Source organism: Equus quagga, chromosome 13 (genome assembly GCF_021613505.1).
Source record: "Equus quagga isolate Etosha38 chromosome 13, UCLA_HA_Equagga_1.0, whole genome shotgun sequence".
NCBI lineage: Eukaryota > Metazoa > Chordata > Mammalia > Perissodactyla > Equidae > Equus > Equus quagga.
In genome coordinates this window covers 44,534,634-44,557,076 of record NC_060279.1, presented here as the reverse complement: position 1 = coordinate 44,557,076, position 22,443 = coordinate 44,534,634, and the positions used below count along the sequence as shown (strand labels likewise).

The 22,443-nt window shown below is 54.1% G+C and overlaps 1 protein-coding gene across 4 annotated transcripts in view; it reads right to left on the bottom strand.

Annotated features, from left to right (window-relative positions):
• Window positions 1-19,075, bottom strand: part of GPT2 (glutamic--pyruvic transaminase 2) — a 33,921-nt gene extending 14,846 nt beyond the window's left edge. Inside the window, exons 1-6 of one of the 4 annotated variants that reach the window (XM_046682938.1) lie at window positions 18,888-19,075; window positions 18,264-18,528; window positions 11,107-11,196; window positions 8,790-8,898; window positions 4,271-4,404; window positions 1,947-2,190 (exon numbers count right to left, since the gene is read on the bottom strand). In XM_046682938.1, the coding sequence (XP_046538894.1) occupies window positions 1,947-2,190; window positions 4,271-4,404; window positions 8,790-8,898; window positions 11,107-11,196; window positions 18,264-18,506 (820 nt within the window). In that variant the 5' untranslated portion in view covers window positions 18,507-18,528; window positions 18,888-19,075. The other 3 variants (XM_046682937.1, XM_046682940.1, XM_046682936.1) reach the window with 3 other exon arrangements.
• Between the last annotated feature and the right edge of the window lie 3,368 nt (window positions 19,076-22,443).

The following is a 22,443-nucleotide window of genomic DNA, read 5'->3' as shown; positions in this document are numbered from 1 at the left end:
CCAAAGGAATTTCCTGCAAACTAGCCAGAACATCTGTTGCTTTTGCCTGCCCAGCAGGCTCCCCTGGAGTGACAGAGCTCAGCCGTCCTATGGGGAACTCCCTCTCTCTGCGCTCCAGCATGGGGCAAGGGACACAGACCCAGCCAGAGTCTCAGTGATTTGACTGGTTCAGGGATGGGCAGGTGACAAGACTTGAGCCAAAAAGAATCTGGCCTGGGACTTCTGTTGAAACCATGAGAGGCTCTCTGCTGGGGATGTTCAGCTGATGGGCAGTGCTGGAGCTGCCGAAGGCCACTCCAAGGACGGATGCTTCCTGAGAAGGGAGCAGGGAAATGGACTGAGGTTCCTAGCGACAATGACACTGATTCAGGTGTGCTGCTTTGCCCCTGGGACTGTACAGTTCCATGAGCCACTCCCTTCAGCCTTGAGCTGGGTTTCTGTCTTGAAACCCAAAGAGCCCGGGCTTAACATACCAGTCCATATTGACACCTTTTAGCCAAAGTGGTCAGTGAGTGGTCCAGACAAGGTACGTGGTCACCACAGGTCAGTTTCTATTTTCTATGCCCCATCTTCTAGTAGCTGACTCAATTTTACACATTAAGACAGAGCAAAACCAGCTGCCCCCTCATCAAGTTACTCTTTAAAAATGAATTATATTAATATGCACTCTCATGAATGCTTTGCCTAAAACAGAAAGTCTCTGGTGCGGTTCTTTCTTCCCAGACAGCCAAGTGAAAAGATTTATGTAAACACCTGGCTGAGAAGTCACCAACTCTGATATAAAGTAAGCATGCAGAGTATCTCCTAAGATGGCAGACTTCCTCCTCCAAGTGTGGGACAGCAGCATCAGCATCACCTAGGAGCTTGCTGGAAATGCAAACTCTCGAGCCCTCCCCCAGCCCAATTACATTTGAATTATCTGGGAGTGGGGCCCAGCAGTTGTATATTAACAAGCTAGAGTTTGAGAGCCTCTGTCCTGGGGCAGTGCTTCTCATCTTTAGCTGCACAGAATATTGACGCCTGGGCCCCATCCTCAGATTCTGGGATGTGGCCTGGCCTTTGGCATTGTTAAAAGCTCCCTTTGAGATTCCAACGTGCAACCAGGATTGAGAACACAGCTCTGTCATTTTCCTACTGTATCATGGTTAGAATCTTCACCCCTTCCCCCAAGCAGCTGGTGTAAACAAACCAGTGTCACAGCCAGCTGCACCCATTTTCTGCATTTGGGAATTCAAGCGGTGCTTCCAGCTGACTGAAGCATCATTTGATGTTCCCAAGAAGCAGATTCTATAATCAACTCCAAGGCATTTTGGCCCTGACCCAATTTATCTCAACAAAGGAGGAGAGAGGAGCTCTTGTTCTCAGCATCCCAACAGCACTGTGAGCATATAAAGCCAGCGGCCTGGAAAGATCAAAACAGGCAGGACTGTGCCCCCCCTTTTTCTTTTTAAAGAAAAATATGCAAAATTAGGAGGGCTTTTCAACTTCTGGAAATAGGTTTTTTGGTTTGTTTGCTTTTGTTTTTAATACAGCATTTCCTTTCCAGGCCTCAAAATACATGGCAATGCTGTGTCAAAGAAAACAAAAACGCACAGGCCAGCATTCTGAAAACTGGTTTAGGAGGAAAGGTAAAATGAGGCCTCTGATTACTGGTAATGGTTTGTGTGTAACCTCAAGGAGGAGATTCTTCGCAAATACAAAAACAGGAAAAAAACTGGTCTTAATAATAATACAACCCTGCCCAAGAAAACGCCTGCATTTGCTCACCTCCTAAGTGGCCTGTGGCAAATTTTACAGCCTTACGTTAGCAAATCTGGAATTGGATGGGGAAACTGGGAGCAAAGAGGACTCCGTGTTATTTCTTAACTCTTTCGAGTCCAGACATCCAGTACACCAGGGGCTCTGCCCGCCCGCCCAAGAAACTGGCGAGGAAATGAAGCGCAGACCTGTGGGGTTCCCGGGGTTGATGATGCACAGCACCTTGGGGTCACAGTGCTCTTTGGCCTCCCGCACGGCCCGCCGGAGCTCGTTCACATTCAGGGCCCAGCAGTTCTCCTCATCCAGGTAATAGTTCACCTGGACGGCATCGAGCTCGGAGATGACTGCCGAGTAGAGGGGGTACTGCGGGATGGGGATCAGCACACCCGTCCGTGACTTGCCGCCCCCGGAGACCAGGATCTTCAGGATTGTCTGCAACCAAGAAGTCACATCTCACAGGGCATGGCCACTCCCATCCCGCGGGGCGGACGGGCAGACAACTCCGGAAGGCCCCAACTCCAGCCTTTCCCCAGCCACCCACTGCCTGCTTCCAGTGCAACCCCATGTGAGTCACTCAACTTCCCCGCGCCTCGCTTTCCTCATCTGTAGAATGAGGGTGCTGTGAGGAACAGGCAAAATAAAATGCTTTACAGTTCTCAGCACAGTGCATGGCCCGTAGTGAAAGACTTGATTGATGCTAGTGAGTATTTTTTAGAGGTCTTTTAAGGCAATAGTCTGCAAACTGGCCCTGGCTCAGAATTATTCTGACCTCAGCCCTGAAACTCATTCTGTATGTCTGGGGTGGGGCCAGGAGTCTGTCTTGTCAGGGGCTGAGGCCGGACAAGGAAGGGGTTGTTGAAATGGGATAAAATACCCATCTACTACCACCAGGTGGCGCTTCAACCTAGCTGTTTCCAAAACTGCGTGGGCTCCACATCCGCAGGGTTCCTGGGAAACCAGCCACGGGAACCCTGTGGGGTACTGGTGGAGGTGGCAGTAATTCATTGACTTAATAAGCTAAACCCTCTTTTTGGCGAGTCCCCACCAGGGACTTAAGTCATTTCTCAGACTCAGTGCCTTGCTGCAAGAACGCCACTGTATTCAAAAGCACCATGACTTCATTCTTTTCATTAAATCTTGAGGGCACCTCCCTCCCCTCCTCCAGGACCTCTGTCTGTACCTGGGCTGCTCGAGCAATCGAGAGGGGCCACGACAGCAGAACACCATGGGATGTGCCATGGTTGGGGGGCCTGAGCTCCAACACTAGAATCCCAAATGCCACAAGATGCTGACTTAGAGCAGGCAGACCACTTAATGTCTCTGGGCCTCAGTGTCCTCACGGGCTCCAAGAAGAGTTTAATGCATCTGAAAGGCTTTGGGGAAGGATTAAAGCCCTCAACAAGTGTCAAAAATAGCAGCACTGGAGGCCATGCGACAAAGACAAAGATAACCCCATTAAAGGAAGGGCTCAGACAGCACACGCTCCCGAGTAGGGTGAGTAAGTGAGCTGAGGGCACCTGGCACCGCCGAGGCGCTGGGGAGAGCATACGGGCTGGGGACGGAAGGCAGCTCTCAGACCCAGGGTTTCAGACTCCTTCTACTAAGTAACCACTGCTACCAGCCCCTCTTCACCCCATCCACAGCTGACACCTGCCCCAGCCACCTCTTCTCTCGCCTCCAATACTCCCTCACATCTACTATGCACCCCCCCCACCATAGTTAAGACTTAAGAACATAAATCTAATTATGTGCCCCCCGCTTCAAATCCTTCAGTGGCTCCCTACTGCTCTTACGAGGACAACCCAAATCCTCAGTGTGGCCTCTAAGGCCCATCCACCTCTCCAGCCCATTCCTGGTAACGGGCCCTCACCCTCCATTTCCAAACAGGCGGCCTCCCTCCAGCTCAAGGCCTCCCCACTGCACTCCTGCCCCCGCCTTGCCGATCTGCCGGATCTCCATCTGCTCAGCCTCCCCTGGAGAAACCCTCTGCCCCTGCCCCCAGGTCAGAGTCCCTGCTGCTCTGTCTCGTAGCACTTTGTCCTCTTCACCCAGAAGAGGAACGGAAAGCTTGTGATGTGACACTTAGTTATATGACATCAATGCCAGTCTGATCCAGCACTAGTGTGTGAGCAGAGGTCAAACATGTTTGGTTCCCCACGGTCTCCCAGCACCTGGCACAGTGCCTGGCAGAGGAGGAACAGCAGTACGTGATGAGTGATGGAAAGGCCAGTGACGCCAGAAAGACGGGCACCCTCATGTGCCCTCAGCTGGACCTGTTGGTGTGCACTCTGGGAGGACACTAAGGCTACAGTCATATCCAGGTTCATGAAGAGTGAATGCGGTAAGGGCAGCAGGCTACCAGGATGGGGCGGACAGCAGGGACCAAAGGGTGGCCAATCCCTCCTCCCAGGCCTGTCTCCCTGCCAGTGGGCTTGCACGCTTGGCCCTAACATGCAAGGCTGTTCGCCGTGTGAGTGATCACTGGACAACAATGAGCCACCCTCTCACGTACAGAAATGCCGTCACTAGCTCCGGTGGTCAGGTAAATGTTGTCTGGGTCTGCAGGCACGCCGCCATCTCTCCTGGTGATATAGGCAGCCACATCTTCACGGATGCAGTTGACACCCTGGCTAGCACTGTAAGACCCTGTAAGACAGCCAGCAAGATAGTGACTAGAGGCAGGGTGTCTGGCTCCATAGGGTCTGTGATATCCATATAATTAACTGGGGGAGGGAGTTGGGGAGGTCTCGGATAGGGCTCTGGAATTGTGGCAAGCTGCTTAACCACATGTCCGGCTTCATCCGCCCATCCTCTCATCCATCCATCCACCTTCTTACCTACCTACTCACCATCCATCCGCCCATCTGTTCATCCACCGCCCATCCATCCATCCACCCAGTATTTACTGAGAACCTACTATACGTCAAGCAGTATCCTAGGCCCTGGCTTCTAATTAGTTAAATGGTGCCCGTCGCTATTTTACCCCCTCTTGGGACTTATACACGGGCTTGACAGTAGAAATCATTAAAGCTGGGCTTGCTATGCTTTTATCACCATTGCCTCCACAGGGGTCCACAGAACTTGAGAGAATGGGTCAACCCAAAACGGCACCATCTGCCAGCCCCGACCAGCACTAACCACACATCCCTGGACCTGCTGGGCATGACCCCCTACTCCCACCCCATGTCAACAATATCCTCAGGCTGCCATTTAGGATTAAAATCCAGACCACCATTTTCATGAAGTTCAAGAAAAAGGCAAAGCTAATTTACAGTGCTGGCAGGTAGAACAGTGGTGGCCGTTGAGGGGGTGGGGGACTATCAAGGGCACACAGGGGCCCCTGCAGTGCTGGGGATGTTCAACATCTGGATCTGGGTCAGGGTTACACAGGTGTGTGCAAAAATTATTCAAGCTGTACATTCATATATGTGCATTTTACTGTTTCGATAAAATGTTTTTTTAAATGTCAGGCCACTATGTTTTCAGAAAGAAATTCAAAATAGGTCCTCACGCCTGCACAAAATCTCTCTGGAAGAAGACAAACTGGGGAGGCGAATTCTCCAGGGAAGCGCACCAGCAGGCCGGGGTCAGAGGAGGAAGGCAGATGTTTTACTCGATATCCTTCTACACCGTTGACTTTTATCCCACATTTAAAGAAAACTGGGAGCTGGCCCCGTGGCCGAGTGGTTAAGTTCACGCGCTCTGCTGCAGGCAGCCCAGTGTTTCGTTGGTTCGAATCCTGGGCATGGACATGGCACTGCTCATCAAGCCACGCTGAGGCAGCGTCCCACATGCCACAACTAGAAGGACTCACAACTAAGAATATCCAACTATGCACCAGGGTGCTTTGGGGAGAAAAAGGAAAAAAATAAAATGTTTAAAAAAAATAAAGAAAACTGGCCCGTTCCTTCTAAGGCTACTGCGAAACACCACCAGGAGGCAAGCTGGGGCTCTGGAAAGGAGACCATTTTCTCCGGGTCTCAGCGCAGGTCAGTCCTGGCCCTGCACCAGGAGGCGCACAGTTAAGGCTCCCCCTGCAGAAGCGCCAGCCGGGCTCTGCCTCAGCCTCTGCACAGCACTGGGCTCGCCCTGCCCCAGGACAGCTGTAAAATGGGCGGGCTGGACCCGTTCTCTAAGGGTCAAATGACAAACATTAAGTGTATCAAGTCTGGGTGGCGGGTGCAGTCTCGTGCTACATATCTCCAACACGTTTGAAATAGTTTGTAAATTTACAAAGTGGGAGGTGCGAATGCTGGGCCTGCTGAGCCTCCTCTTCTTCCCGCCTCTCACTCACTCGAAGCCTTCCCCCAGGCAAGCTCCCTGCTCCTGCAGGCTGCAGACCTTCCCCCCTTTTCCCTTAGATCTTCTGTTTGCTCCAGACCACACTGATCCTTCAGAGCTCAGATGTGGTCTCTCTGCAGAGGGCTTATCCTCAAGACACTGCCCCAGCCCAGCCTCTCTCCACTTATTTTATTTTATACAGATGAAGCCCTGCCTCCCCATGTTGAATGTAAGTTCCTTGAAGGCAAGGACCATTATCTATTTCTTCTGTGCATCTCTGCTATAGCATCTATCTCCCTGCTGGGCCCCATCCACCCCTCTGGGTTAGGACCCAATGCCCCAAGACTGATGGCAGCCTGCCTCCCTCCCACAGCCTACAAAGTGGCATCATCACCACCTCCAAACTCCCTAGCCTCACTGCATACCACCACACCCAGACCCCTTCACTCTATCACACTCAGTTCTTAAACCTCAGGGCCTTTGCACACACCATTTCCTCGATCTGGAAAGCATTTGCAGGTTCTCTGTTACTCATCTGCCACATGAATTTGAATACCACTTTCTCCTTAAACCCTCCCTCTACATTAGAATCCCTTGTTATAACCCCACAACTCTCTACTCTTTCCCCAAGAACTCATGAAAACTAGGGGTTATGTTTTTGTGTGAATTCTTTTTAATGTTTGTTTCTCCCAGATCTGACAGAGAGCTTTGCGAGCACAGGAACTCCATCTGCCTTGTTTGGGAAGTGTCCTGCAGTGCTGGGACAGAGTGTGTGATCAGGGAGGGGCTGGATGAGGTCACAGATCTCACACCTCCTGCAGGTGTGTCTAAGTTTTACCTCAACACCTGATAACTGAACTACCCATTTTCAAACAGAAAATAAATGAAGGCCCGGAAATAAATAGTTTTAAAGGGCATGATAAAAACACATCTGGGTGAGCTCTGAGACTTCGTGCACTCATTTAACAATCCCCACTTGGGTCAGGGTGGCCCTGAGGCACGATGACATTTTCTATTTCCTTTCCTTTGACGGGCAGGTGTTCAGGCTGCCCAAGGCTTAGCTGGCACAGAACACCAGCTCCCACTGTCCCGGCAATGGGCAGGGCCTGGTAGTGACCCCTGGGCGGGGCTTCTCCATATTTGACAAGGGGCTTCAGCACAGGCCAACCTTCCTCACAAGCCCAGGAGGTGAGGACAAAGTCCTCCTAGTTCAAGGACGAGGAGAGAGGCCCAGAGAGCACCTACCTCACTGTCCTCAGGAGCTCCTGAGAACTCAGTGCGGGCCCCAAACCCCAAAGGCAAATAGTCCTCTTGCTACAACACCCAGAGGGGCTCATGGACATGGCCTCCCAGCCCTCCTCCCGCAGCACTGGCTGACACCGAGTTTCACAAGCTTGTTGATGAGGCTTCATAGGTGGAACAAAGATCCCCTCCCCCTTCTCCAGACGGTCACGTCAGACACGCAGGCGGCAACCGCCCTCTCTCCCCCTCTCAGCTGAGGCTTCCAGGAGTCTCAGGCCCAGAGCCACTGGGTTTTGAGAAGCACCTTTGTTCTCAGGGCTGGGCAGAGGGTGCAGGAGGAAAGGAGCCTGGAGGCCAGGCCTCTGGGCTATTGGGCTGCTGTCTGCCAGCTTGTGGTTTAGGCCTTGCCACACAAGGTGTTGGCCCACACCCCATCCAGGGTGGCAGGCAGGAAAGCAAGGGGCGGCTGGCCCTTTCCTGAGAGGGACGCCACTCAGGACAGAGCCCAGACTCGGACAGGGGGCTGGTGGGGTGACCACAGCCAGGAAAGTAAGCATAATGCTCTTGATAAAGGGACAGAGGAAAAAAAGGGGAGGGGAGAGGCAGGGAGACGACAGAGAGGCCAAGGGTGGCTGATCCCCTGCTGAGAAAGCCACAAGAATCCCTGTGCCACATTCCAGAACATTCAGGTGTGTGTCCTAAAAAGCTCTAAGAAAAACTGTTTTCCTCTGGGCAAGGGAAGCTGGATCGCCTCTGTAAAGTAAACAGAAAAGAACATGAAAGGAGAACAAAGAGCACGAGACCCAGAGGCTGGAAATCCATCTCAGCAGAGAAGGGGAGAGCATACCGTTTTCACATCTAAGGCCAGATCCTGGGGCCTCCCTCCACGGAGCCCTCCGGCGCTGGGTGTGCTCCCACCGTAGGAGGCAGAGGTGGGGTGTGGGCTCCCAGCAGAGAGGAGCAACACAATGAAAAGGAGGGTGGACGGCACAGGCGGAACGCAGGAGGCCACCCACAGGGCTCAGAGGCATCTTGCGGTGCTTGCCCTCCCCAGCAGCTGACCGCCACCAGACAATGTGGGCATGTGTTTGGAGCTGGGGGCCACAGAGAGGCAAGAAGGCTGGACAAAGCTGGGCACTGCGCTTCCACTCGGCCTCCTGTGGCCAAGGCCAGTCACTGGGTTAAAGCTTCTGCTCTGACGGAAGGCTCGGCTGTTGAAGCTGGCTCTCAGGCATAACCAAGACCCAGCCAAATGCAGGCACTTGCACCTGAAGTGCCCTAACTCACCGAAAGATGGCACCTTCCTCATCAGCTCAGCAAACAGGAGGCTAACAGAGCTCGGGCCAGGAGAGGAACACTATTTCTCATCTACTCTGCATGTCAGCCGCCCCACACACATTCGCACACTCACTCACAGGCATAACCCTCTGCAACAGCGGGGGCCGGGGCCCAGACTGAGAACACAAGTTTGTTTCACGCCGTCAAGCCCTGGCAAGTCAGGGCCTCACCTAGGCTGTTCCCGCCACAAGCCTGTAGGATCCGCCGGGCTCGTTTCTTAGCATCTTCTGGAAAGCTGGGGCTGTCCAACAGGTTTGGGTAGGTGCAAAGTGCCATCACCTGGGGGAACAGAGGTGCAGGCTGGACTCCCAGCGCTCCCCACCCCAGAGTCCCAGGAGGAGCACGAGGACACTGGTCGGGAGATGGCATGAAGATGGCGACTCTTAGGGACAGTGCTGGAGGACCATGGGGTGGGCGGGGAGGAGGACAGTGGGCTTTCTGCAGCAGATGGGGAGATGGGGAGAGGTGGGGTACATCATGACCTGGGCTTGAAGCCCACGGGTGGGCTGCCAGAAGAGGACCCAGGGAGCAGGAGGCTGGCTGTTCAGCCCCTGGCCCCAACTATTCCACAAAGGACAGCAGCTCACACACCCAAGGCAGCAGGGCCCAGGGCTGAGCAGGAAGGTGACTCCCCAGCTGACAGGAGCAGGACTGCACAGAGCCCCTCCTTACTCACACCCGAGCTCCCTCCCTGCACCCCCGGCCCGCCTCCTCTTTCCTCACCATCACCCCCTTTCCTGGTCAGACCCTGTCACCGTTCTTATCTCTGTAACAGAGAAAATCACCCTAACCTCACAAATTAAGAGGATTAAGCAAGGAAATGTTTGCAAAAGTGCTGGTAAAGCCCAGCTCACCGGGCAAGTCTAAGCTGGCAGCTTAGGAGCTGTGCCAGGGCACTGAGTGGGGGCTGGACTCATGGCTCTGACATCAGCTTGGTGCCATTGGGCAGGTGCTGGCTTCTTGGAGCCCATCTTTTCTTCATCTGGACAATGGGCGGTGACCTGGCCTGCCCTCCTCCCAGGGGCACTTGCGCAGGTCAGAGGAGATGGTGAAGGCTGGAGGAGGCCAGCACCAGGTGGAGAGGCTGCGCCTGCGGCGGCCAGTCACGGGACTGGATTTGGGAATGCGCCAGCCAGTCAGAAGGGGCTGAGGCAACAGGAGCCTGCTCGTCCGAGGCCAGGCACATGTGGCTGAGAGGCCACTTTCGGCCTCTCCCTCAAAAGCTCTGTGCTTCCAGGACAGCCAAGGCCCCCCCGACCTTCTCCCGCCTCTACTTCGCTGGCAGAACCCCTCTGTTTGGTCTCCTTTTCTCTGTTTGCTCTGACGCATTTCCCCACCCTGGGCCCAGCCTGGGGCCTCTGATATTCAGGGGAGCCGGCCTGCTCCTGAGGTCAGCAGCAGTGGCCACGGGAGTGAGGCACGGTGGGCGTTCCTCAGGTCAGTGCTGGCCTCAGTTCTTCTCCCCCAGACCCTGTGTGAACTCCCCGAGGGGCTGCAGACTGAGGCCTCGGCCCCCCGACACCCCCCGCCCAAACAGTGGGGCACGGTCACCCCTCCTTTGTGCCAGCCTCTGCAGCAGGAGACACGGGCAGGGAAAAGGGGGCTGGGGTGCTCAGCTTCCCTGCTGGCCCGGCCTAAGAACCTGAGCCACATACAAGAACCATATTTCTCTCCAAAACGGGCCTCTACCTTCTACCGGAACAAGCTTTCCCCATAGCTAGTCTCCAGCCTCTGTTCAGGCAGCCCTAAGGCGTTTTTCCAGCCTTTTGTTTTTCCCCTCCAGTCCACCAATCCCACAGTGTCAGCCCATGCGGCATCCTTGTAGTTGGTACTCAAACTGAAACACTGAAATCTGCCTCCTGGAGACCTCGCGGGTGAGCTGGGTCACGTTGGCAGGCAGCCTGGAGAGCAGCAGCTGCCAGTGGCTGCCCATGCATACTCTCCTGCTGGCCACGGGCAAGGCCTTTAGGCTCACCATCTCATGAGGCCCCCAGCAGTGCTCTGAAGCCGTGCTCTGGTGATGCCACTTGTTCAAAGCCACCCAGCGGGTAAGCAACAGAGCCAACACTCAAACTTGGGGTGTCTCACTTGGGAATCTGTATCTGGACCTCCATACACCAGCTCCCAGCCCACTGGGCCTCTACTTCTCCTGCCTACCTCTCTGGTGCCCTCACCAGCCAAGCTCTGAAGGTAGCATCCAGGACCATGCACCGTGGAAGACCATCCCTGGGCCTTGTACACTAGAGCAGCCCCAAAGTGGATTTAGGACAACTTTGGAAGGGGAGGAGGCCAAGAGAGAGAACCAGGGGACACCAGGCACTGGGAGGGGTCTGCTACCTCAATGGCACCTCCCTTTGGGATTCTGGTGCCTGCTGTGTCCTGAGGCGGCCTGACAGGCAAGGAGGCAAAGGTGAGAGGAGATGGCTGGCCCTACCACCTCCGGCTCCGTGCTCTCCCAGCAGCCACTGCTCCCAAGGGCCAGCTTACCTGTCGGAGGAAGGTGATTGGCTGCTGGCCCATGGCCTGGGCGTCCCCAATGTTGGCACGGATGACCTCAGTGAACGGTTTTTTGATACCCTGTGCAGACAGAAGGCAACAGGTGGTTAGAGACTCTCAGACCCTGGATTCCAGAGGTCATGCAATGCTCCCACGGGATATTAATAAGCAACCCTATTTTGAGCCTTATCAGGTGTCAGACATAGTGCCAAACCCTTAACATGCCTGACTGCATTTAACCTTCCCAACTACCCCATGAGGAAGAACCAATTTTAATCTTGTTTACAGATGAGGAAATTGAGGCTTCAAAAGGTTAAGAAACTTGTCCAAAGTCACATAATTGATAAATACAAGTACTGGAGATTTGAAGCCAGAATCCAAGATCACTCTTCTTAACCACTATGCCCCACCGTCTCCCACTTTCTGAAAAGGCTAGAGGAACTTCCCCAGGCCGCTAGGGCACCCTGAGGCAGCTGCAGGTCCACAGCCTGACCGCTGCCTCACAGGGGTATCTAAAGGGGGGCCCTGCTGCAAATGTGGTGGGAGAGAGGAGGGGTCAGCAGAAGCCAGCTGTCAGGGAGAGGGTCCCACACCCCCTGCCACCACCCCGAAGGGCAGCTCCACTTGATGGCCTAAGGAAACGGCTAAGGGCACTGTGGTCACTATTCCCTCCAGAAGATACATCAGCAGGGACCTCTCAGTCATTCCCTTGCAACCTTGGCTTTGAAGAATGTGGGCTGATTTTCACATTTTCTTAAAAAAAAGCATACGGGATGAAAAGACTGGCTGAAGAGTAAAATTGAGGTCACTATCTGAGTACTGTGTTTAGCACAAAAAAGAGATGACAGGGAGAGGAGGAACTCAGAGACCCTGGAGACAGCGTCACTGTGGAGGTGACTGAAGGACACCCTGGCTGCTGCAAATGAGAAGACGCTGTTTGGATGGAGGATTGTGGGGATCTGGAAATGTGGGAATTCCACACAGCTGCCTGATAAATCCAGCATTAGCCACTGGCAGAGTCAGAAGCAACAGCGGGTTCAAGGACGTCCCAGGGCAGCTGAAAGGATGATCTGAGACAAACAGTATGGAAGTGCTTGGCAGAGTACAAATGTCACCAACTGACAAACCCACACGAGGAAGGAGGTCACAGGGTCACGGTGGAGGAAGGCAGTGGGGCGAGCAGGCGGCAGTGCCAACAGTGGCCCGGGTAGAAGGCCCAACTACCTTCCCGTCTCCAGCTGCCCCTTCCCCAAAGGCACCCTAAGTATAAGTTTTAAAGATACAATTCTATGGTTTTGACATTTGTCTTTTTCTCCATTTCACACAATGTGTGAATAAAAGCAACTTTAGAAAACTTTATCGTTTTTAAATCAGTAATATACACCTTAAGTGGCTTAAGGGAAGAGAGCAGCTGCCAGACAGGCCCCCTGCCCTCGTGTGTCCCCTCCGTCCCTCCGCACAGAAGCTCTTCAGCTGCTTCTGCAGCCAGGAGACCTGGGGGCTGAGGGGGGCACCCCAGAAATGGCCCTGCACCTCCACAAACAGGGCCTAAGTCTCCAAAAGCTATTCCTGGGGGGAAAAGAGGCCTTTTAATTCCCTTCTGCCCCTCCTACCAAGCTCTTCAGGGCTGGCCAACGTGGAAAGAGGTCCCTGGGGGCCCCGTGAAGCCGCTGGCATCCAGAGGGCCAGTGCTCCCACTGCTCCGGGGCTAGGCCTGGAGTCAGAGCAGGCACCCTGTAGACAGGCTGTGGGGTATGTGGCCTCAGGGCTCATCTCAAAGGCAACAGCCAAGAAGGCTGGGATGTGGGAGTGACCCAGGCCACTGTGTACAAAGGGACAGACTGACCCACCCCTTGACAGTGGCCCAGGCTCCTGGCATGGAACCCTCTGTTAGCCTGACTGAACCACAACAGCCCCGCAGGACTGGCCAGCTGAACACAGGTGATTTCCAAGGCGTGACACAGTCCATTCTTCAGTAGGGAGTAAGTCTGTCACAGTCGAGGGTCAGGAACCAACATACAGCTGGGGGCCCTCGGCTAGCTCAGTGCAGGGAGAGAATGATGCCTGGAACGGAGCCCTAGGTGTTCCTTCCCGTGCCCTCCCCCTGCATGACTCAACCAACCCAGGACCTGCTGACAAGGAGCCTGGGAACGCTGAACATCCCCTTTCTTGGATCTGGACGCCCGCAGACCCCAGACACTGCTCTGATGGACGAGCTGTGGGGGTGGGAAAATAGCTCCCTTGAATGGGCAGGGGACCAGTCTACCCAGCCAAAGGCCACCATACAGAGGAGGCTGTTCTGGGCAGACTCCTGCATCTAGGCACTTGAGGTCTATGTGGGCTGGGAAATACCAAGGAGCCAGAGGCAGACTCCTGCCTACCGTGACTCATCCAGGCCTGGCAGGCACACCCAACGGTGACCTTGCCTCAACACAACCCCTAGGAGCCTGCCAGGTCAGCACATAGCATCCTAGTTCCCTCTCACAGCATCCTAGAGCTCTCCTATCTAATCCACTGGCACACATCCCACCCAGAGCTGCCTCCCTGTGGGGCAGAGATGAAGTCCTAACCAGGGGTGGCTCCCTTCCCACCATTTGGCTCAAGTAGCGATCAGGGCAATAGGTCCCCGGGCTCTGGGGATGGCATATTTCAGAAAGTATTACTGGGGAGAAGGAAAAAAGACTTACCATCGTCTTCCCCAGGATCACCATGAGAGTCAAGAGGTGGTGGATGATTCTAATAGGCACAGGCAGTTTTGAGCAAGAGACGGCTCCTGTCATTACATGTGACAAGTGGGGGGAAGGTCTGGTAGGAGGGTTACTCCCCAGAGAACCTCCCTCTCATTCAACAAATACTTATGGATTACCCATGCCCCGTGACAGGAGTGAGATAGGAGGGGCCATCCCCCTTCAGAGCCCAGGCAGGGCACAGGGGACGGAGAGAGGGCCCCATGTGAAAAGACCCCAAGGCAATGGACGGGACTGGGGTAGGCAGAAGTCCTACAGAGAGCTCCAGAGTGAGGGCCCAGAGACAAACTCCAACTAGTCTTCACGGTCCCCGCAAACTGGCACATTACACAGCTGAGGAAACCGAGACTGCGCACAGGGCCTGGCCCCGACCACACGGAAAGACAAGCAAAGCTGGTAGAACCCGATCCCAGGCTTAAGAAATGAGGTGGGAGCTCCCAGGGCTGAGTTCCCAACCAGCGTAGCAGGGAAGGCTGGGTGTCGCCCCTGGGCTCGAGGGGTCCGTGGGAGGGTCAGCCGTGGAAGCTGACATCTGCAGAAGCAGGGATGACCTCGAATGAGCTCCCAACAGGATAACTCACGACAGCAAGGCTAAGGCCCAGGCAGGAGAGCCAACTCCGTGGAGCGTGTCCCCAGACCCAGGACGCAGGAGGAAGGCCAGGGAAGGGGGCCCTCAGCGCTTCTCCCCAAGGAACGCTCATTCACTTGAGAACAGACTCTTAAGAGTTCTAATTGGCTTCCAGCTGCATCATCGCTAACATCTCAAACTAGTCTTTAGGAGAGAGAAATTGGCCCCATTTTGCAGAGGAATAAACTGAGGCCAAGGTGCTCTGAACAACTTGTCTGAGGCCCACAGCACATGAAGGCGAAGCTCAGGGCGAAGGTCCATGGTGACCTGGGCAGGTGGGAGGTTCATCCCATTGGAAGCCTACACTACAAATTGCTTTATTTTAAAGCAGCATCTAAATTCTAAAGAAAACGACCAATGAGCTTTCACTGCCTGTGTTCAGCACACCCAGGGTTCCCAGTCTTGGCTCTTGGCTAACCGGAACCAGGAGCTCTAGTATCCTGTTTTTTCCTGTGTTTAGAGGCAGCACACACTGATGTTAACCGGACAGCCACGTGTTGCTTAACGACAGGGATACATTCTGAGAAATGCACTGTTAGGTGATTACATCATTGTGCAAACACCATAGCGTGCACTTACACAAACCTAGATGGTATAGCCTGCTGCACACCTAGGCTGTGGTACTAACCTTACAGGACCTGTCACATATGCAGTCCGTCCTTGACCGAAAGGTGGTTATGCAGCACATGACTGTAGTAACCAGTTTTTCCTATTTATGAATGTTTGCTCTGACAGGGTGTACTTTCACAAACAGAAATAAAGTCATCCCTCTGTCTCCACTTGTGCCAACCTCCTCCCCTGCCCCAGTAAAGCCAGGGAAAAAGAAGTAGGTTGAGGGAGAACTGACAGATCTTTTCCAGACTCCTACTAAATTGCAGCTTATTTTTAAGTACTGCTCCCAATGAACATCAGGGCTGAAAAGCTGATCAGTTCTCCCTTTTGGAGCTGTGGTCAGGGAGAAAGAGGGCTTCCCTGAGAGCACGCAGACCAGGCTGCAGGAGGCCCCCGGGGATGGCCCCTTTCACACCTACTTACCCAACTTCCCCTCCTCCTTCAGGCTCTCCTGAGCATTCTCCACTCCTCCCACAGAAGCAAGAAGGATGGGACTCGCCTAGCAAGCCACCCCAAAGTCAAACACCAGAGCCACGTGTCCAGCCAAACAGCCGGTACTATTTTCAGAGCACCTGGCAAAATGATTCCATAAGGCAGCATAAAGGTCTTGGTACCACTGGGGGCCATCCCAGGTTCCTCAGGACACCTTCAGATGGACAAGGAGGCACAAAAGTCATGGCAGGGGGGACCCTGGGCCCACCAGGCCACCTCCCTCCTTTTATACACTAGGGAAATCAAAGTTCAGGAGGATATGAGACTCACTCCAAGTCACCCTACTCCCTACAAATCCTTGCCCAGCCCATCTCTAACCAAATCAAAGCCTTTATGATATCAGTCATTTTGATCAACACAATTCAAAAGAGAGGTAGAAAAACTGAAGTTGTGCAAAGTCAAGCCAAGCCAAAAAAAAAAAGAAAGAAATGACTGGGAAAATATAGCCCTCTGAGAGGGGCACTGTTTAAGTTTGCAGAGTGGAGAGCGGCTGTCTCCTAAGAATGAAAGGTTTAAGTGAGGCTCTGCCGGCCTGGCTGGAGCCATATCTCCAGCACCTAGAGCCGGGCAACTGAGACTCAACAAGCGAGAAGAGAAGAAGGCATGAGATTGAGTGAAAGCACCAGAGAATGCAGGTGGACAAAAAGAATGTCTCAACTGACTCAGGGCCAGGATACGGGAGTGTGGGGCATGTGTCTCAAAAATCACAGGGGGTTTCCGGCCCAAATGATCAAGAAATTTGTCTTCCTCAATCATCGGGCCATACCCTGCCGGAAATCCTTCCTTGTTCTCCACTCCATACCAAAACTTTGCACCATCAAGTCCTGAGCCTGGCACACAAGACTCCAGTCCACTTTTTCCATCTCACTGTCTCCCACATGCCCTGCCACTACTCTCCAGACAGCACCAGCCCCTTTCCACAAAGGCCTGGAACTTCCCAACCTCCTGTCTTTGCTCACAGTCTTGCTCCAACCTGGATTGCTCTCACATTTTCTCTGCTTGCTAAAAAAAACCCCACCAATCTTTAAAGAATTGGGGGAAAAAAGGCTCAGGCCCAGAGCAAAAGATGGCAGTCAACTCCCTGAAGGCAAAGATAGTGCCCCTTTCTGTCCTAGTCATCCTCATACTTCACAGAGCCCTACACCCAAGTTGCTATTTAGCAAAATGTAGAGATAATTCCCAGAACCTGAGAAATCAGCTGTAAAGTGATAACCCGGGAACAATTTAATCTCAGCTTTGTTTTCACAGGGAGACTGTTGTCTCAAGGAGGGCCCACTGTAGTCTGCCAGATATCAACAAGGAGCAAACCAGCAAAAACCAGTGTTCTCTGCCCATGGACCACCACTGGGCCAGGAAGGCACAGAAACCCAGCCAGCCTTCTGCGGGTCAAACTTTAAACTTAGCCCTGCAAGAAGTCAGAGGGAGACACTGGACTCTGACTTGTCTAGCTCCCTGAGTCAGCAGAACTGGTTGTCCCACTGAGGTCTCAGCAGGCCATGAGCTCATCAAACTCCTAAAGTCCCCGTGGGAATGGGGACCAAGTGTCATGGTCCCACCATGACTTCCTCCCATGCATTCAAGGGACACTAAGTGACCAGTTCGCCCCTGAGACCAATTCTGATGCCTCTGAGGGCAAGATCAAGGAACCCTCCCCCACCCCCTTTGTGGGTCAGAACTATCTTGAGCAAGCAGCTGGGTGACTATTTCACCAGTTCTTACAAATCTTAGGAGTACTGACTTTTTTCACATTTCTGCCTTGACTCTGCCTCCTGAATCCCACTGAGGTTATAACTCTGATATCCTACAGGGGCATCTCTTACACCCCCAGCCACCTTGGTCGCAGGGGGCAGAAATCACCTCTGGGTGTGTGGTCACCTTACACACAGCTGTGAACTCAAGCCAAGATCCCAGCCAGCCAGCCAGCCACCAAGACGAAAAAAGTCCCAGGGCCACCCTACCAAGGCCAAAAGGCCCAAGCCTCTGACTACCCACTGGGGGTGACTGCGTCCTCAGACAGAGAACAAAATGTGGCTGTCAGTCAAGGTTCCAGAGAAGGCCTAAAGGAAGGAATCAGCAGGATCCCGCTCCAAATCCCCACTCTTTACTAACAGAATGACCCAAAAGGTCTCAGACAGAGAGCGAAAAAGCTTCGGGAACAAACCCAACTCTCCTCAGAGGCTTCCTCCCTCCCCTCCTACCTACAGCGGTCTCCTTCCCACCACAGCCCTCCAGCACCCCCATTTCACGGCTCCTCCATTTTACTTCCTTCGAAGCACTCACCCACTATCTGAAATTCTCTTGTTAATTTCTTCATTGCTTGTGGCTGTTCCCCCCGCCCAGTGGATCTCGGTTCCACGCGGGTAGGATGGGCACATAACAAGCAGTGCCTGGCACTATGGGCCGCTCAATTAAAATTGATGAATTCAATTCAACAAGTGAACCGTATCTGAGGACCTTACTTCGTCCCAGGTGCCGGGCACTAGTGGGTGAAGGGATGGGAGGAGGGCGTTCTCCTGTTTTAGCCAAGCTTGGCCGAAAGAAAGCTGGCCACGGGGGTGGAAGGCAGTCCCGCGGGCGGACCCCAGAAGGGGACAGCTGTTGCTTTTCCCATCAGCGTCCCCTGATCCCCCGTGGCCCTCCCACCCGGCGGTCCCGGCGCCTGCGCTCACCCGCTGCAGCTCGAGCTCGAGCTCGACGGCCTTGAGCACGATGGGTCCCCGCACCGCGTACTCCACCGCCTTCACCTGCGGGTTCATGGACTCGAGGGTAAGGATGCGCTCGCGCCGGCTCCGCTGGGGCCGCACCTTGAGCACCGCGGAGGCCTCGGCGGCCGCGCTGCTCTGACTACGGCCCCAGGGTCCGGGGGTCCCCGGGCAGCAGCCCCGCCGGACCAGCGCCGCTGCCCGCTGCATAGCGCGCCCGCCCAGAGAAACCCTGGCACAAAAAGAGAAAGAGAACAAACACGTCGCGCACAGCCCAAAGCCGGCACCTGTCCCCCAAGCCCAGCCAAGGGCTCTTTCAGCAAGCGGTGCCAGCCTGGCTCGGGGCTGGGCGCCCCTCCCCCGGCGCCTCAGACACGCCACCGCGCCACTGCAGAGCCAAAGCGCTGCACAACCGAGTTTTGCAAAGGCTGCGCCCAGTGCATGCACGCTACGTGCCTGTAGCCGCCCGGCCGCTCCTCACCGCGCCCGACTAGCGCGCACGCCTGGAGCTGCTCCCGGGCTCCGGCGCCCCCAGTCGCATCTCAGCACCCGGAGCCCGCACCGCCTGGCCCCCTGAGCTCGCACACCCACCGCCGGCGAGTCCGCCCCGCGCCTGCCCGCTGGCTCCTGGGCCTTGTAGTTCCCCAGTCTGTTTCCGGAGCAGGGGTGGAGAGGTGGCCGAACTACAAGTCCGATAGTGCCCCGCGCTGACCCGCTCCGGGCCGGGCAAGAGGCGGGAGCGGTGGTTTGGCTCTGCCCGGGCTGGGCGGGCTCTTTGTCCCGGCAGAGGGGCTGGAGAGCCAGGTGGGGGCCGGGCTGGGGCTGTCCGCTCAGCCTTGCTGAGGAGTTCGAGCTATTTGCAGCTTCTCCCTGGAGGCACCTCCCGCCTCCCCACACTCCCTCCCCCGCCCCCCGCCCCCCACACCTGCAAGGACGCAGGCTGCGAGATGGTGCAGTCCTCGCGCCGAGTTTCATCATCCAGGGCCTGACGGCGGCAGCGGCCGCTCAACGGGGGCTGGTAGGAAGTAGGGATCAGGAGTTTGGGACTTGGCTGCCACCCTTAACCCTTTGAACATCGATTTCCTTGTCAGCAAAACGGAGATCTGCCCAGTCTCTAAGGGTCGCTGTGAGAATTAAAGGACCAGCACCTGGCGTACCCCAAGTGGTCAGGCTTTTCCTGACGACTCCATCTGAAGCCCTCCCTCACCTCCATTACCTCTTTTTATTTCTTTACAAGCATCTGAAATTATCTTGTTTGGATACTTTTTACTGGCTTGTGGTCTACCTCCCCCATGAACCATATAAGCTCCAGAGGGCAGGGACAGCGTTATTCCTGCTCCTCGTACTCACAGCGCCTCAGGCTCCCGGCACGTAGTAGGCAGTCAGTAAGTATTTGTTGAAGATAGAATGCTCAGCACAGGGTGGCTGTTATTTTTGGCAAAGCTGTCTCCAGACAAAGGCACTGTGGCTCAGCCAGAGCAGGAGCAGGCAAGCTTAGGCTTGGAAGACCCCAGGCCGGCAGGATGTGGGGAAGTCACTCTCCCTCTCTGGACCTCGGATTCTCTATCTGCAAAATAAGTTGGATTAAATGACCTCCAAGGTCCCTTCCCATCTTGGAAATTGTGTCTAGGTGTATTCAGGCAGAAAAACAGCCCAGGGCTCCCTGACCCCAACAAATACACTCACATTAGATTTATGAGAGTAGGGGGCAGGAGGCACTTAAAAAACAGCAGCGTAGGGGAGAAAGTACTGGAAAATCTAGGTTTCATCATGTTACTTAGCCTTTCTAAGCCTAGTTTTGCCACCTGTAAAATGTGGTAACATATGTATGTTCTGGCGCTGGGGAGAAAGTTCACTGAGGGAGCTGTGTAAAAGCCGAGTTTGGAGCCTCTTGTGTGGGTTGCTCTCATTCATCCTTGTCAAGAGAATGCCATGTACTTTGATTAAATAAATTGACTACCGATAAAGGGAAAAAGAGGATGGGGAGAACAAGGGAAACCAAAGACCTCTCTGAGTGTTCCCGGGTTAGCGAACTGGTTTGACCCACCGAGGGCCCTGGAAAGTTATTTGGGCTTCTTATCACTGGTTCCACCCCCAGCACCTGTGTCTACACTAGCTCCTCGTCAACCTCTGTCTCGGTGGCCAGGTACTCAGTCTCCAGGTAAAAGATTCTCCCCCAGGGAGCTTAGCTTCCCTCAGGATTCCGCTGCCTTCAGTGTCACATTCTTACCCTCTCTGTCCAGTTGGGAAGATACACACCCCTCACACTCCCCTCCACTGCCAAAACACACTTAACCTTGACCTGCATATGATGTAAACACAGTCCCTCACTGTTCACCCAGAGTTGGTGTACTTCCTGCTGTCTCTGCTCCTGATCAGAAGCGACAGGAGCTGGGAAGGAGGGTGGGCTTAGAGAGGTAAACACAAATCCACTTGCACAACTGGGAAAAACAGTGCGCAGAACACAGCCCATCTACGTGGGCTCCCACGTCATCATTGTAGAAAACAAGTTAGTGTCCCAAATATGTCCTTTCCCAACCTGTCATGATTGCACAAGGAGGAAGCTCCCTTGCTTTCTTGTGCAACACAATTTATAGTTTGCAAAGCACTTTCTTGCTTATCACTGCATTGAAACTGATAGACATCATCCCCATTTTACAGATGAGCCTCAGAGAGGTTAAGTGACTTGTTCCGGTGGCACAGTTAAGTGTAGAGCAGGAGCTGTGATTCCTAACCCAGTGCCGCTCTCTGGGTTTGGAAATTTGAGCTGCCCCTTGCAACACACCACACGCAGCCCTTATAAGGCTCTGGGTGGTAGGTGTGATGATGACGGTGGTAATAGTGTGAACTTTGCCTTAATTTTGCCCTCTAGATCAGATTGGGGTGAGGCAGGAGCAGCCTCCTAAATATTAAAGATAAAACTGGATTGAAATGATCATGAATGCCCTCCCTGTCAGCTGGAGGAGAGCTTCAATACACAGCAAACTCTTGATGACTCACACAGTTGGGAGAGTCGTGTGTTGGCAAGACATGGTACTACTCTTCATTCCTTACTCGGCGAGTTCTACCGGGGCACCTGCCATGTACCAGGGACTGGCATGAGCTCTGGGACGACAGTGAGTCACACAGATGGCCCCTGCCTGCACAGAACATACAGTTTCCTGGGAAGGCAGATATCAGTTAGATAGTCGCACACATAAATGTGACTACAAACTGTGTTAACTGCTGAGGAGAAAAAGGACAAAGTTTTATGAGCACTTCCAGCCCAGAGATCTGAGCAAAGGTTTCCCAGAGGAAGGGCCCTGGCAGGACGTAAGAGATAGCAGTACTGGCAGGTGTGGTGGACACGGAGATGTGCCCTCACTCATCAAGGGAGAACTTGCTTTCCACCAAGAGGGTGTGGTCAGCAGACGGCCTCCTCCTGTCAGTGCCGCGGGGGTCTGCCTCACCTGCCCAGAGCTGCCTTGCTGCCACGCCCTGGGGGAGAAGCCCATCCCCAGTGACTGAGCCAGACTCGGGAGGTGCTGGGGCAGTGTTTGCTCCAGGGTTTCCCTAGGAGGTTGGCTGAGGCTTTGGCAGGCCTGCATCACAGTTTTTCTTTCTCTGCCTGATCTTCCCTCCTCCCACTTCTTCTTACAGGAGTGGATCCCTAATATCCGTCTTGTACCTCACTCTATCTCAGTGTCACTGGTGAGGCGGACAGCATGCCAGGCCAGGGACCACTGAAGGCCTACAGGTCTGAGGAACTCGAAGAAGGCTAGTCTAGAGACTATAGGCACCCAGTGAAGAGGGACAAGGCTCGAAGACAGGGGTCAGAGGTGAGCAATGTTAGGACGCGCAGGGCAGGTCCTAAATGGAAGAATTTTGGTTTTCATCCTAAGAACAATGAGAAGCCTCTGGAAGTCTTAAGGTAGGGGAGTGATATGATCATATTTATGTTTAAACTTCTGCTTCATGGAGGATGGATTGGAGGAGGGCAATGGAAGGTACAGGAGGATGAACTGGAGCACCAACAAGGTCCACTGTTGGCCTGGACCAGGGTGTGGGTGACAAGAAACGGGAGGGCTCTTCTGCATCCCCAGGACCTAGCATATTACCTGTGACAAATAAAACTGGCAAGCAATAGGATATATTGGAGTATATGAGG